General features: G+C 39.5%; 1 protein-coding gene across 1 annotated transcript; it reads left to right on the top strand.

Annotated features, from left to right (window-relative positions):
• The first annotated feature begins 39 nt into the window (after positions 1 to 39).
• Positions 40 to 7,483, top strand: LOC309887467 (ras-related protein Rab-18-B-like). The gene is made up of 7 exons (XM_082779197.1): positions 40 to 167; positions 256 to 311; positions 661 to 722; positions 2,813 to 2,885; positions 3,821 to 3,939; positions 4,752 to 4,818; positions 5,698 to 7,483. Exons 1-7 carry the CDS (start codon positions 103 to 105, stop codon positions 5,868 to 5,870), a joined length of 615 nt encoding a protein of 204 aa, XP_082635323.1. The 5' UTR covers positions 40 to 102; the 3' UTR covers positions 5,871 to 7,483.
• Positions 7,484 to 13,253: the final 5,770 nt, after the last annotated feature.

Genomic DNA, 13,253 nt, shown 5'->3' with positions numbered 1-13,253 from the left:
GGCACCGGCCGCCGCCCGGTAGGCGGAGCGCCCCTTCCCCGTCAGCTGGTTCCGCCGGCGGGCAGCGGGCATTTGGCTGCGACCCCCCGGCTCGGGTGGGAGATGGAGGCCTCGGGCCTCACCCTCAAGCTGCTCCTGATCGGGGACAGCGCCGTGGGGAAGTCCAGGTGAGGCCTGGAGGGGGTCCTGGGGGGTGCCTCCCCTCAGCTCCTCCGGGCACCGGGCTGATTTCTGGCTTCTTTGCTTGCCCCGCAGCCTCCTGCTGAGGTTCACCGATGGCTCGTTTGAGCCCTGCCTGAAGCCCACTATCGGTGAGGCTTGGGGGGGCTGTGAGGGGGTGGTGGGGTGGTTATGGGGGGATTAAGGGGGCTGTGAGGGGAGATTAAAGGGGCTGTGAGGGGGTGGTGGGGTGGTTATGGGGGATCAAGGGGCTCTGTGAAGGGAGAGGGGGGCTGTGAGGAGGTGGTGGAGCGGCTATGGGGGGGAATAAGGGGCTCTGTGAGGGGAACAGGGGGCTCTGAGGGGATGGCTGGGGGCTATGAGGGGAACAGGGGGCTCTGGGCAGATGGCAGGGGGCTGTGAGGGAAGAAGGGGGCTGGCTGTGGGGCTGCCATCCACCCGGTTCCTTGTCATAGGTCTTCCCTTCTTCTCATGTCGCAGGTGTTGATTTCAAAGTGAAGAAAATGGTGGTAGATGGCCACGCAGTGCAGCTTGCAATATGGGTAGGTTCTGTTCAGGACAGATGTGGGAACTTCTTTTTTTTTTTTTTCCACCCTCTTCGCTAACATCTGCATGCTGAGGTTGTGCACTTGTGCCAATGTACATGGGGTATAAAAGTCAGTCTTGAAAAGGTCAAATCTTGACTTGCAGCATTGCTCGGAAGTACACCTTTTTCCTGTTTTCTTAGTCTCTTAGAGTTTTTATACACGCATTTATATGTACGCCACGTTTGTCAGACTTAACACAGGAATTGGGGGGCGAGGTTCTTATAAAACACAGATAAACGCTTTGTTGCTCTGGTCTGGAGATTTCCTTCAGTTCCAGTAGAGATCAAGTGCTCATTCCTGCACCTCTGTGTTTCAGTAATTCTGTTAGACTTATGAAGATGTGGCCTTGCAAGAAAGGCAGGTATTGCATGCCTGTATGACCCAAGACAGACAACACTCAGGTCGAGTCAATTGCAGAAAAGTGATGTTTTGGTGAATGTTTTGCATGATTTCCTGTAGGGACTGTGCTGATACACACTCTGTAGCATATCAGAAACACTCCAGACACTTTATTCTGGTTAAAATGATGGAAACAAGAGTATAATTATGAACTATGTAAAGGTTGGTCTGGATTTATTGGGAGACTTCAGCATTTGCCCTGAACTATATTTCCAGAATGCGACAAGTGGGAAATCAGATTGCAGCTATATTTTCAGGCTTATTTATAATATTGCTATAGTTCCATGTGTACTCTCCTAAATGGAGTGAAAGAGCCCTAGAAAGAGGAGGCTTTATGTGCATGGTCATAGGTATTTCAGAAAGAACACACTATTCAGGATGAAGTAATTGGGACTTCTGAAAGGACAGCAACATGCCTTGGGCTGGTATTAACGAAACTAAGTAAGTATCAAAATGGGCATTATTTCTTTGTTTTCATTCACACTCTGTACAGAATGTAGAGCAAGAGTATTGAAGTCATGGTTGGTCTAGCCAGTGACCATGTGTGTTGGCTGTATTCTCAACATGCTGCGTGCAAAGCAGAAGCTTTGCTGAGAGTAACCAAGAAATGTTTGGCCTCGTAATTACCCAGGGGTGTGCCTCCTTGCTGGGCAATGAAAAGCAGGGCCAGAACCTGCACAAGTCGTATAGCTGGAAAAGGCACTTTGCAGCAGTCTGTAACAGCATCAGGAGAAACTGGTAATTAGGGGGAAAAAGCAGGGCAGTTGTGTGTGTTAAATAAAAACTCCAATGCATGTACAGAGCATCAAGGCTTTTACTTTGTTATCCACATGTTCATGGATACCTTGGAATATTCTTAGTAAGGATGCCTGAACTAAGTCAATGTATTGCTGGTTTTAGTCTCACTCCCTTTCTTTTTTTTTTTTTTTTCAGCAAAGTAGAAATAAATGATAACATAGCTGTTAGTCTGTCTATTGTAATCTGTACATATTCTTCTCTGTACAATAATAATAATAAATTGTGTAACTTCTTCGCCTCCTTGTTTGTTCTGTGGGGTTTTGAATTTCACATTGCACATAGGAACTATTTGAAAGATTCATGAGAGTGTGACATAATGCAGTAATAATTTAATAAAATTACTTCTTTTAAATTTCTTGCCTGTTTACAGTCTCATTAAATTTGGAATAGTTCTAACTGAATTTTCCTTTCCTGTTTGGAAGGAACAAAAGGTGCATTACTTTTTGGGGGAACCACCATTTCTCCTTTCTTGACTTGAAAACCAGTTACTCCCCACCTTGTTCACTTCAGCTGACTGTTAGTTGACTAAACCCAGCTGCTTGGCTTGCAGGAATAATCTTTATTTATTTCTTTTACATCCCATTTACTTAGTTGTTGTCTCACTCGTGGTACAAGTATCTGTGCTTCTCACTTTAACCTTCAATCCAGTCCTCTCCAGGCTTTTCTACCCCGTATTTTCTGTTGCTACTGCTGAAGTTTTCTGACTGCTTCCCTCATTCTGTTACGGTTTTGTTTGTCCTTGATGGTCAGAAAAATGTTATTTTGTGTAATTTAAGTTACCTTTTTTGTTCTAAATGTATTTTTTTTTTTTTTGGTATATGTGTTTGTTTGTTTGTTTTTGCCTCTAGGACACAGCAGGACAAGAACGCTTTAGAACACTGGCTCCCAGTTACTACCGAGGAGCTCAAGGGGTTGTTTTAGGTAGGAAGCATATGGATGAGAAACACGATTGCAGAAGCGTGGTCTAACTACCTAAATGTACATGTTGTTCCTGTGATTCTCAGTGTTCTTTACAGCATTTCTGAATTGTTAGTTCAAACACTGAATATGCAAAACTACTGGCAAGAAATAATGATTCTTTAAAATACTTTAAAATAAAAATACAGCAGTGTCACTTGGCAAGGGATGAATTATCAGCTTTGTAATAACTGTTCTGGTGAATTTCTGGTCATAAGGCACATTGTTTTTTGTATTTTGTTTTCTCTAATGTCTTTATTTTTTATTTTTTGTTAGAAACTGTGATTAGAATATGTGATTACCATAAAACATGAGGTTTACAGCTCAAATTATAGATGGCTACTCCTTTTCTGTGTAATTACCAATTTAGAAAAAGAGAGCAGTGTTATTCTCAGGGACTGTGACAGCTGAACACCCTGCTGTACAAAATATTCTTTCTGGACATGATGCAGCTTTTTTTAACTTTAGTGATTAAATGAATGCAGTTATGAAGTGACCAAAAGTCACTTTTTGCTAACACCCAGAATGGTGTTAATTAACAGCACTGCATACATGTAATTATATTTTAAATGAGGTGAGAAAATACAGAATATTTTAAAATATTCTGTGTGGCCCAATTCAGAACTAGCAACAGGTAAAAGACTTCAGCTGTGAAGCCTGATTTCCAGTCACAGATGCGTTGCAGAGATGCTTATGTTCTGTAATCCCTGGTGACTTTGGGTGAGAACAGCCAATATGTTCCAGCTCTGGAAAGACCATATGGCTGCATCTTTCTCCAATTCCCTAATACTGCTTATTATTTGGGGCAATATGAGACAGTAGGGACTAAGTTCTGCCATGATGAAGTAAACGTTGATCAAGGTTCTACATCTGTTAAGCTCCTTTTCCTCTGTTACCAGTGTATGATGTTACAAGAAAAGACACTTTCACAGGACTAGAGAGCTGGCTGAATGAGCTGGAAACGTACACCAACAAAAGCAACACTGTGAAGATGTTAGTTGGCAATAAAACCGATAAGGTCAGTTTAGAAATGCATCATCTTACACTCTTCCACTGATTGCTCAGTCATGATGGAGTATAAATGGGTGATAAGCTCTGAAACTAACAGATCTCTTGAGTGAGGAGGTGATATGCTCTGTAACTGAGGAACCTAGGCTAGGCAGGCTCCATTTATTACCTCATTTGGGAAGCAGATCTTGTTAGCTTCCTGGAAATGCTACTGGAGAGATGCAATTAATGAGGGTGATTCTATGAAGGGAAGTCACTGCATATATCTGGGTGGTTTTGACATATCTTAGATGCTTGCAGCTTAGTGAAATGTATTTCACTCTTGCTTTACTACAAGAGGTTTCTAGTGTAGCTATCCTGAACTATGTAACTGGAATTTTTATCTGGCTGCATGTCTGTATCGAGTAGTTAATGCTACTAGTGTCTTGAGATTTTGGTGGCATTATCCTCTTTTGCCATCTTTTTCAGTTATCTTTGGTCTGCTTCTTCAGCTATTTGACAATTAAAGCCTCCTTTCTGGCATGTACCTTGCTACCTGCTAATTTAGAAGATAATAATACATCTATTTCCTGCTGATCTGATGTTGCTGCTCTTCAATTTGACCCTCCTTCATTGGCTCTGCCTAATAGCAGTAGTTCTTTGCAGCTTTTAAGCTGACTGTAGAACAGGGAAAATCCAGTTGAAAATCCATTGCTACATGGCTTTATAGACTTTCTCTTTCTTTTCAGCCAAACTTCAGTTCTGCAGTGGTGCTTTTCCAGGGAGTTCCTAAAACTGGCAAATGTAGCTTATTTTAGTCATGTTCTTCATTCGTCTCTGCAGCCTGATCGTGAAGTAGAGAGAAGAGAGGGACTCCAGTTTGCTAGAAAACGCTCGCTGCTTTTTATAGGTAAGTAACTGTGCCAAAAAATTGGTAAGTTCATGTATATATTTTGGCATCAATAAATAAGCTGATTTCAGGTCATCGTTTTGTTTTGTTTTGGAAGTGAATTTGGGTTCCTGTTGTGGCAGCAGTTCCATATGCATGGCTGTAGGTTTTATTTTTTTCAGAGATGCTCTGCACTGACTGTAATTGAAAATACTTTTTGCTGAAAGTGAGATTTCCTTCATGTACTGTGTAGGCATGAGTTCTATATTTTCTTGAATGTTTTTTAACTCAGAGTCTTAGGGACTGAAATCTCTCTCCTAATTAATGCTAGCAGGGACCATGGATATTTTTTTTAATTTCCAAGTTTGTTGCAGGGACATAAAAGACAGATATAGTGCTATAATATTAATAATATAATATTGCTTAGACAGTAAAATGTATGATGTGGAAAGATAGGGAACAAATTGTGTAAAATAGGCACCTTTTAGGTGAAGTTTCAATCTTAAAAGATTTGGAGAAGGATCTATAGCAAATACATGGGGAAAAAAAATTGCTATTCCTTCTGCTTTCTGTGTTTCCCAACTTAGTTCTGGAATAATCATCTAATAGATATGTTATTGCAACCTAAGAACAATTCCTGTTTTCTAGGAGAGAATGGGGAATGGTGGAAGTTTTCTGGGTGGAAAAATTAGATGCTTCAGACAGATGGGATACATTTCTGTTTATCGTTATCAATGTAGGTGTGCCGTTAAGGGATAAAGGAGATGAGGTTTACTAGATGAAAAAGTTACAGTCTTCTCTCTGGTCCTAAAAGAACTTTTTACGAAGAGGAGTGCTCTGCAAATATGATAAAAATATTATTTTGTGTTCTTTTTTCCCCTCTCTTTTCCTTTCCCCCAGAGACAAGTGCCAAAACAGAGGATGGAGTGCAGCATGCCTTTGAGGAACTAGTCATAAAGATCCTGCAGACACCAGATCTTTGGGATAAAAACACAAAGAAGCAGGGATTCCAGCTGATGGAATCTTCGCAGAAGGAGAAAAGCTTATGTAGTGCATACTGTCCACTTTCTTAAATCTACAGGTGCCTGTTCTGTCCAAGCTGAGTAGACTGCTGAAATATATACTAAGAAATTTCAGGCACTAAACAGTGCCTTGTTTGACTTGCCACCAATTGTGTAGATCTGAAAACCAAGCTGATCAGCAAAATACTCTTTTATTCCATAACAATTTACTTCTCAGTTATGTGCCTCTGATATCTCCAGATACCAGTATTACGCTCTTTTGATAACTCAGATTTTTCACTAGTAAATCATAGTGCTTCTTATATTATGCTTTTGCAGTACAGCAGCCAACATGTTCCTTTCCTGACATTCCTGCTTTAAAACAGTATTCCATTTTGGAATATCAGTGAAAAGCTTATCTTGCCCAGAATGACAATGGAGTTTCTCAGGCAGCCAGCTTCGCTTTAATGTAGTTACCAGTCAGGAGTCAACCTGAACAGTGACTTTGCTTTTCTATTTCGCATAGTTTTAAGCACTGGAAATTCCTACGTGCCCCCAGATAACAAGCTGAGGTGCTACTAAATTTTAGGGTTATAGTATTCACTATAATATTCAGTAACATTCTGCAGGAAGAAAATGCTTCCTCTGCAGTACACTGTAGGTTATACCTTGCTGCTCTTAAATACCTGCATTTCAGAGTCATCATTTTGGGCCAGCTTACAGTGTGGGTCCTTCCTTTAGTTTTCTGCAAACCCGTGTTTCTGCCCTCATTTAGCAACTGCAGGGCTAAAACTACGTTTAATATAAAATGTGCTGGAGATAGACGATTGTCCACTAGGAAGAGTCTATTGCTACCAGATAGCTGCCTCTTCTTACCTTCCCTCCATCCCCGTTGGACTCGCTGCCTTGTCTTGAAAACAAGCCTTGAGTCATGGAAGATGCTAACCTAGATTCTGTCTGCTCTTGGTAGCAATGCCTCTAGGAGACTTCTGGTTGGGTGCTTGCAACACTGTAAAAGTAACCAAAAACTTAAAGTAACCAAAAACTAAAGGTAACCAAAAATTTAGGGACAGCATTTAAAATATAAGCTGCTTGTAAGCAAGTGACAAAGCCAAAGACACTCTTATTACAGGACATTGTCAAATTGGAACAGAAATGGTTAGCCTTTCTTAGGATGGGTATCTTGATTCATTGCTATCTAGTTAAGTTACATTATTAATAAGAGTGTTTTCCTGACTAACACCACTACTGAACCACTGTTGAAGACAAGGTGTAAAAACTTTAGCTTTACTTTGGAACTATTCTAGCCCTTGTTCTCTATACAGTGCTCTTTGGAGCTGTTTTCATCTGTGAAAAGTATGTGCATATAATTCTTTCTGGAGTAAGTAAATAAAATACCTGCCTTGTGTTTTTACATCTGTTTCTGTTTGTTTTGCAATGAATGTAAGTCTGTTTGTCTTGCACTGGATATACATGGCTGCATGGATGGAATATGAATTCTATGTATTTCTCTCTGCTGAAACCAGTGTGAGGAGGAGGATGATGTCAGAATTTGTAGTGGCTTTTAATGTCTTTAGCAATGGAAAGCACATCTGGTTGCAGCTACATGAAGGATGCTTCTTATACCACATCCTGGTTTCAGTCTGTAAAGTGTCCCTTTAGAATGATGTTTATACTTTTGAGTAAGTACAAGAAAAAGCAGTTTCTGCTGCCTTGACCTATGGCAGCTGGATAGGCCTTCTGCAAGCAGTTCACAAAAGGTAAGGACTCATCAGTGAGCAAATGTCTGTGAGCAAAATGCGAGTGTGTCATAATGCAAGATTGTCTGGAATCTCCAGGTATCGCTGTAAACAGAACATGGACAAACAAGACTAGGAAGTCAAGTTCAGAAGATGGGAGGCCGTGGCAACTATACCAAAACCACAAAAACAGGTGGGAAGGCTGGGAAGGAGACAGTCATGAGACGATTGAGATGAATGGCCTCTGAGCAGTAGGCTGTAAAATGGTCCTGGTGCATTCTCCGCTCTTTGTCTATTGTTCTGGTGATGGAAATGACTTTGCAGTGAGCCTGTCAACAAGTTAGTCACTTCTTTCCTATGTTTCCTGGGGTTTAGGAAGAGATGAGAGAGAAGACTACATGTAGTCCTGTTGAATGTGGGTGAAATTGCTGAGCTTTTCTGTGCTACAGTTGATGTCTGCGTTCTGTAGAAGGACATTGTGCCCTTAAGTGAGTTCTTTTTCTGAAAGAATTAAACAGCTGGCAGTCTGTTTAAAAGGAACATAATTTCCCTTTACATCACGCTTCAGCTGGCTGCAAATGCAATCCCACTCAATGGAGATTTCCACTATCGTATTGGAAGGGATGGGGGGAAAAAACAACAGAACCCAAACCCATCTTGATTAGTTTACGGAGATGTTCTGCTTATTTATAGTCATGAGCATAACTTCTTGAGGGCAACAAGCTATAGGAACTGGTCTTTCATTTGATTCTGAAATGCAGTCAGGTCTGAAAGTGGTAATGTAGATATCCACACCCATTCTTAATGGAGGCTACAAGAAACACATCGACAGTCCCAGATTTACAAAATGAAATGTAAACTTGGGTGTTTAGGCATGAGTTATTCCTGGTACGGAATGCTTCTGTACAGTACAAAGGGTATCACCTGGTTGTCTAACTTCGTTTTCCTAACCTTACATTTGTTGATGAAAGCAACATCATAAATTTGATAGGTGGCATCACTAGAAGTTACTATACTCTTGCTGTAACATCAGATGCTAGTCTGTGCCACAATGGAAGTCCTGTAATGAACAAATTGTTCTTGCAGAGATGGGCACGGTGCAGTGCTTAGCCTATTCTGTCATAGGTCCAAATTGCAAAGAGCTGTGATAACTATCTAGGTGTTGTTGACTGCTTGAATTGCAGTAACAAGCTGTAATGTGGCGTGTTTTAAAAACTATTTCACCCTTATTCCTGTCAATAACTTTGTGTGTTGTTTTTTTTGTTTGTTTTTTTTTTTTTTTAATACAAAATGATATTTTCACTGAATACTAGTAAGCATCTTAACCTGTAAGTTGAACGGAAGTGGAAAAAATAGCAGTTGCCATCAACATGAAGGGTTTGTAGAGGTCCTGCTGGGAAATTCCAGTCCTCTTCACTGCTAGATGCTAGTTAGCATGTCATGAAGAGGACTTGCTGAATTTCTGTTTGCAAACAACTGACTTCTAATGAAGCTTGAGAAGAAAAATCTTGATCCATGTTCTTATTTTTTTTTGAGCAGAAAACTCTTTAAGCAATATCACAGCTCATCTACTGTGAGTTGAGGTGCAATATGTCTTGTCTGGCACATAAACAGGAAAAATTAATGAACAGTGGTTAGGGAAATGTGAAACGGCTACTCCCCTTCCTGTCTGTGCAGGTCTGAAGCATTGTTTCTGTTTCTACTGCTTCTAAAAAAAACCACAGCAGACCTGCAGTGCTTTCCCCAGTGAAAGCTGTTTCACTGTTTGTTGGGGAATGCTTGCAAAGGAAAGGCTGGATGAAGGGATATGGGGCTCAATAGCTTTGCTTCACAAAACTTTTTCACTTAAAACATTTCTTCTTTTCTCCTCCTTTAAGGAAGAACACGTGTGCGTAAAAAACTTTCACATGCACAGACCTGGCAACATGTTAACAAGCGCAGGATTCAGGTAATGGTACACCTATGTCTGTGTCATGGTAATGCCTCAGACAGCAAGGAAGTCTTCAGGAACATAAAGAGAAGGGTGCTTTCTTTATCCTTTCAGAGTCAAAAAAATGAAAGTTAATGAGAAAAAGAGTAAGGATAAAAAAATTGAATGCAATGCTGCTTTTATATCCTTTTTTATATATATAGAGAGAGAGATACAAGGGGGTGCTAGGAGAAGGACAGCAAGGAAATAGTGACAAAGCACAGCAAGAAAACATGGTGATTTTGGGATGGGGTGAGTGCAGAAATAAGAAGTGTTGTTGTGTTTTTCTTTTTTTATACATATGGGCAACATATCTGTGAGAGCCAGCCTAGTAGATTCTCATGAGAATGACATTGCAAACTTGGCATTTCTTGCACAGGAGGATCAAAAGCGAATTTATCAGATTGAGAGAGAGAACAAGAAGCTGATGGAGCGCCTAGCTGCGATACAACGAGGGCCAGCAACTGTAGACTGTTGGAATGAACACTTTCAAAGGAGGTAGCTGGTGCTATCCTTTGTTCCAGGAGTAAAAAGCTTGTTGCATCACTTTATGGGATGGATCCACAGTTTACAAAAGTAGAACTGTCGCCACCAGCCCTTTACTTCCACTCATAATGGTTCTGAAAAGCTGCACTGCCCCGACAAAATTACAGCTATAGATGGGCTCTTGTAGGAGTCCTTGATGAAATCTTTCAGCTTGGGAAGGAACCATTTGTAACACTAAAGCACTGAATTAGCACCTGCTACTTGGCTGTACCTTCCTACCTCCTCTCCTGAAGAGAAATTCCTGCAAAGAGAGTTCTATTCTGCTGTTAGTTTAGAAACCAAAGCCTGTATCACTGTCTGCTACAGGCTCCTTACAGACTTCTGTTTTCAGTCCCTTCCTTTTAAAAAACGTTTTCTGTTTCCTTTCTCTCCCCCTTCCCAATCTGTGTTTGCAAATGTGTTCATTTTTGCTTACAGATCAAACAGAGATGCACAGAACAGGAAAATACTGACAATCACCATGGAAAATCAGGGAATTTTGAAAAGGCTTCTTGAGTGTAAGCCTACCAGTTACCAAAAGAAGTCTGATACTGGGTGGCAGGCATGTATTTGACTTCTTGTATATATACTATTACATTCTATCTTCAAACTAAGTATATTGTGTATATTATATATTCTAAATAATATTACATACCATATTGTGTGCTTTTATGATAGCTATTTAACTGTATATTGAACTAGAGAAAACTATCTTAAAATCAACGTAGTGAAGTGTTAGGTGCAAGCAGAGCATTTTCTAGAATAAAACTAAGTTAGAAATCTGGGCTAAAGTGCTGACTGTATGAAAAAAGCATGCATGGTCTAAGTGGCAATAGCCTTGCTGAAGTTGAATTTTGTTGCTATTTTATTCTGATATTCTCAGTAAGTATTACCTATTACCTAGTATATATTTTAGTATAAAGAACAATTTGCTATTATATACATTCCAGATTAACATTGTTATATATGGATTTTTCTCATACATGCTTCTTTGAAAGTACATTAGTTTTTAATTTTTTTCAGAATTAGAAAAAAAGTTGTAATTTACCTGTCAACAGAATTAACGTCCCTTCTCATTTTCTGAAAGGCTTTGATTTACAAGTGCAAGAAGTTGTGTCCCAGAAACATAAATGCTGAAGGCATGCTACTCAGGGTTTTTTTTGTTTGTTTGTTTGTTTGCATGTTGTTTAATGTGCAGCTCTAACAACTTTTAAAACAAAGTAAATTTGTGAGCCCATTTTGGACAACTCAATCACTATAATTTTTTTTGGACTGCCCATAGCTTCATTTTATTTTAGTCAAAGAAGCTGATGTAAACCCCGATGACCAAGTTCTTATGCTTCTGTCCTGTGATGTTTAAGTGATTCAACCAGGGTCCTAGATTTCATTTTCCCTAACCACACTAGCAGCATTTCAGAGGGCCATGGCTCTGTGCTGGAGGTTGGGCTACATTAAATGCATTTTTATCTCCGATTCCTCCCTGGCAATGACCATGGCTGTGATTATTCTATAGGGCATGTTACATGCCAGGTAAGCTTCAGGGGGTGGAAGTTAACTCACTGACTGTAATCAATAGCTACAGATGATTCATATTTGGTGAAAACTGTCAGGCAAGCCTAGGCTTGCTTTAAAAGGTTCTGTATGGCAAGCCCATTATGCTAGCTTTCTGGGATTCTGACTCTCTGACAATTAAGGTAAAGATATCCTAACTCAAGTTCTCAGATATGGCAATACCTAAAACCTATGCCCAGCTTGGCCATACATAACTACTGAATTGCTTGAGTAAGTAATGCATAGGTGACTTGACTATGAATGTTATTATTAATTGGTGTAAAAGAACTGGATGCGTAAGAGTAGGAAATATAGCATGAATTATATTTCTATAAATTAGGTGGTTTTGTAACAATGCCTAATAACACTTGATGATAAAACCTGTAATATTTTTTTTCCCTTTGGCAGACCACCAGATACTTTAAACAGACTATAAAATGCCGTATCTCCTCTCAAGTGAATTAGGTATGCTGTTTTACACCTGGTTTCACTTTATAAAAACAATGCATGTATCGTAAGCTGAGTTCAAGGTATCAGGGTTCTAGACTGTGCACATTTCATAGTCATGTGAAATGTGTATATTTTAAGTTGTTATTTTAATCCTATTAGAACTTTGGCTGGAGATATGGATTACTTAAAACCAGCTGAGTACGTCTGAGTTCGCTGACTGCAGTGTGCCCTGGATGTACACTACACAACTAATTTTAGAAAGGGAAACAGTTTTAAATACAGCCAGTATGGATGGAAAGCTGCCTGAAAACTTCAGGCACTGTAGCTGTTAGCCAAGGCTCATCATTCAGTAACTACAAATCCTAACAGGAAATATGAAAGGCTACATTAATTTTAGGTGTGAGCAAGTAGGGAAAGGGAAAAATAGTTCAGTTTGCTTAAGTGCTTTGACTTAGGGTTTTTGGCACCACTTAAAAAACAGGACTTTGAATTACGTTTTACATTCTGATTTTCTTTATAATCTCTTCTTTTTTTCCTCTCACTAATGGCAGGAACACATACCAGGCCTGGAAAGGACTCAGTGTTTTTGTCTGGATTGGAATCTTGTCCTGGTAACAGCAATCTGCTGCATGTACCCTTTTCCTAGGATTTTTAGAATAAATAAGAGCATCAAATGTGTTCTTTTTTCCTGTGAGAGAAGCTCATCTTAGCTACCCTCAAGCTTTAGCAGATACTTACGTATTCTCTCACCATCATTTACTTTGAATCTAAAAAAGCCTTCCTTACATCAAAAAAATGAAGTATTTCTGAAGCTATCTCAAGTTAGTACCTCTGTGACTGTACATCAATATGGGGTGTCTGCACAGATTTCAAAAAAGATTATTCAACTCATACTGAATATTTTAGTTTATATTTAACAGCTGTAGTATATCTTAACATCTTAAATTTTCAGTTAATGTAACTTCAACTGTACTTATGAATTTGCATTCTTTGCACATCTCACTATTAGACTATGTTAGATCATAAACTAAGTTATCACTAGTCCTTTGGAATATGCTAAGATGTTAGATAGTAACATTGCTTTAAGTAAATTCTGACCCTTTGTCTTACCTCTTTTTCTTTAAATTGTTCTCTAAACAATCTGATGTTTTACAGACTGTAAAGAAAAGGAAAAAAACAACCAAGTGTAAACTGCAATATAAATCTATGGTGAGATCAATC

This window comes from Aythya marila (genome assembly GCF_965140915.1).
Source record: "Aythya marila genome assembly, chromosome: 25".
In the NCBI taxonomy this organism is placed as follows: domain Eukaryota; kingdom Metazoa; phylum Chordata; class Aves; order Anseriformes; family Anatidae; genus Aythya; species Aythya marila.
This window is presented reverse-complemented; position numbering and strand designations above follow the sequence as displayed.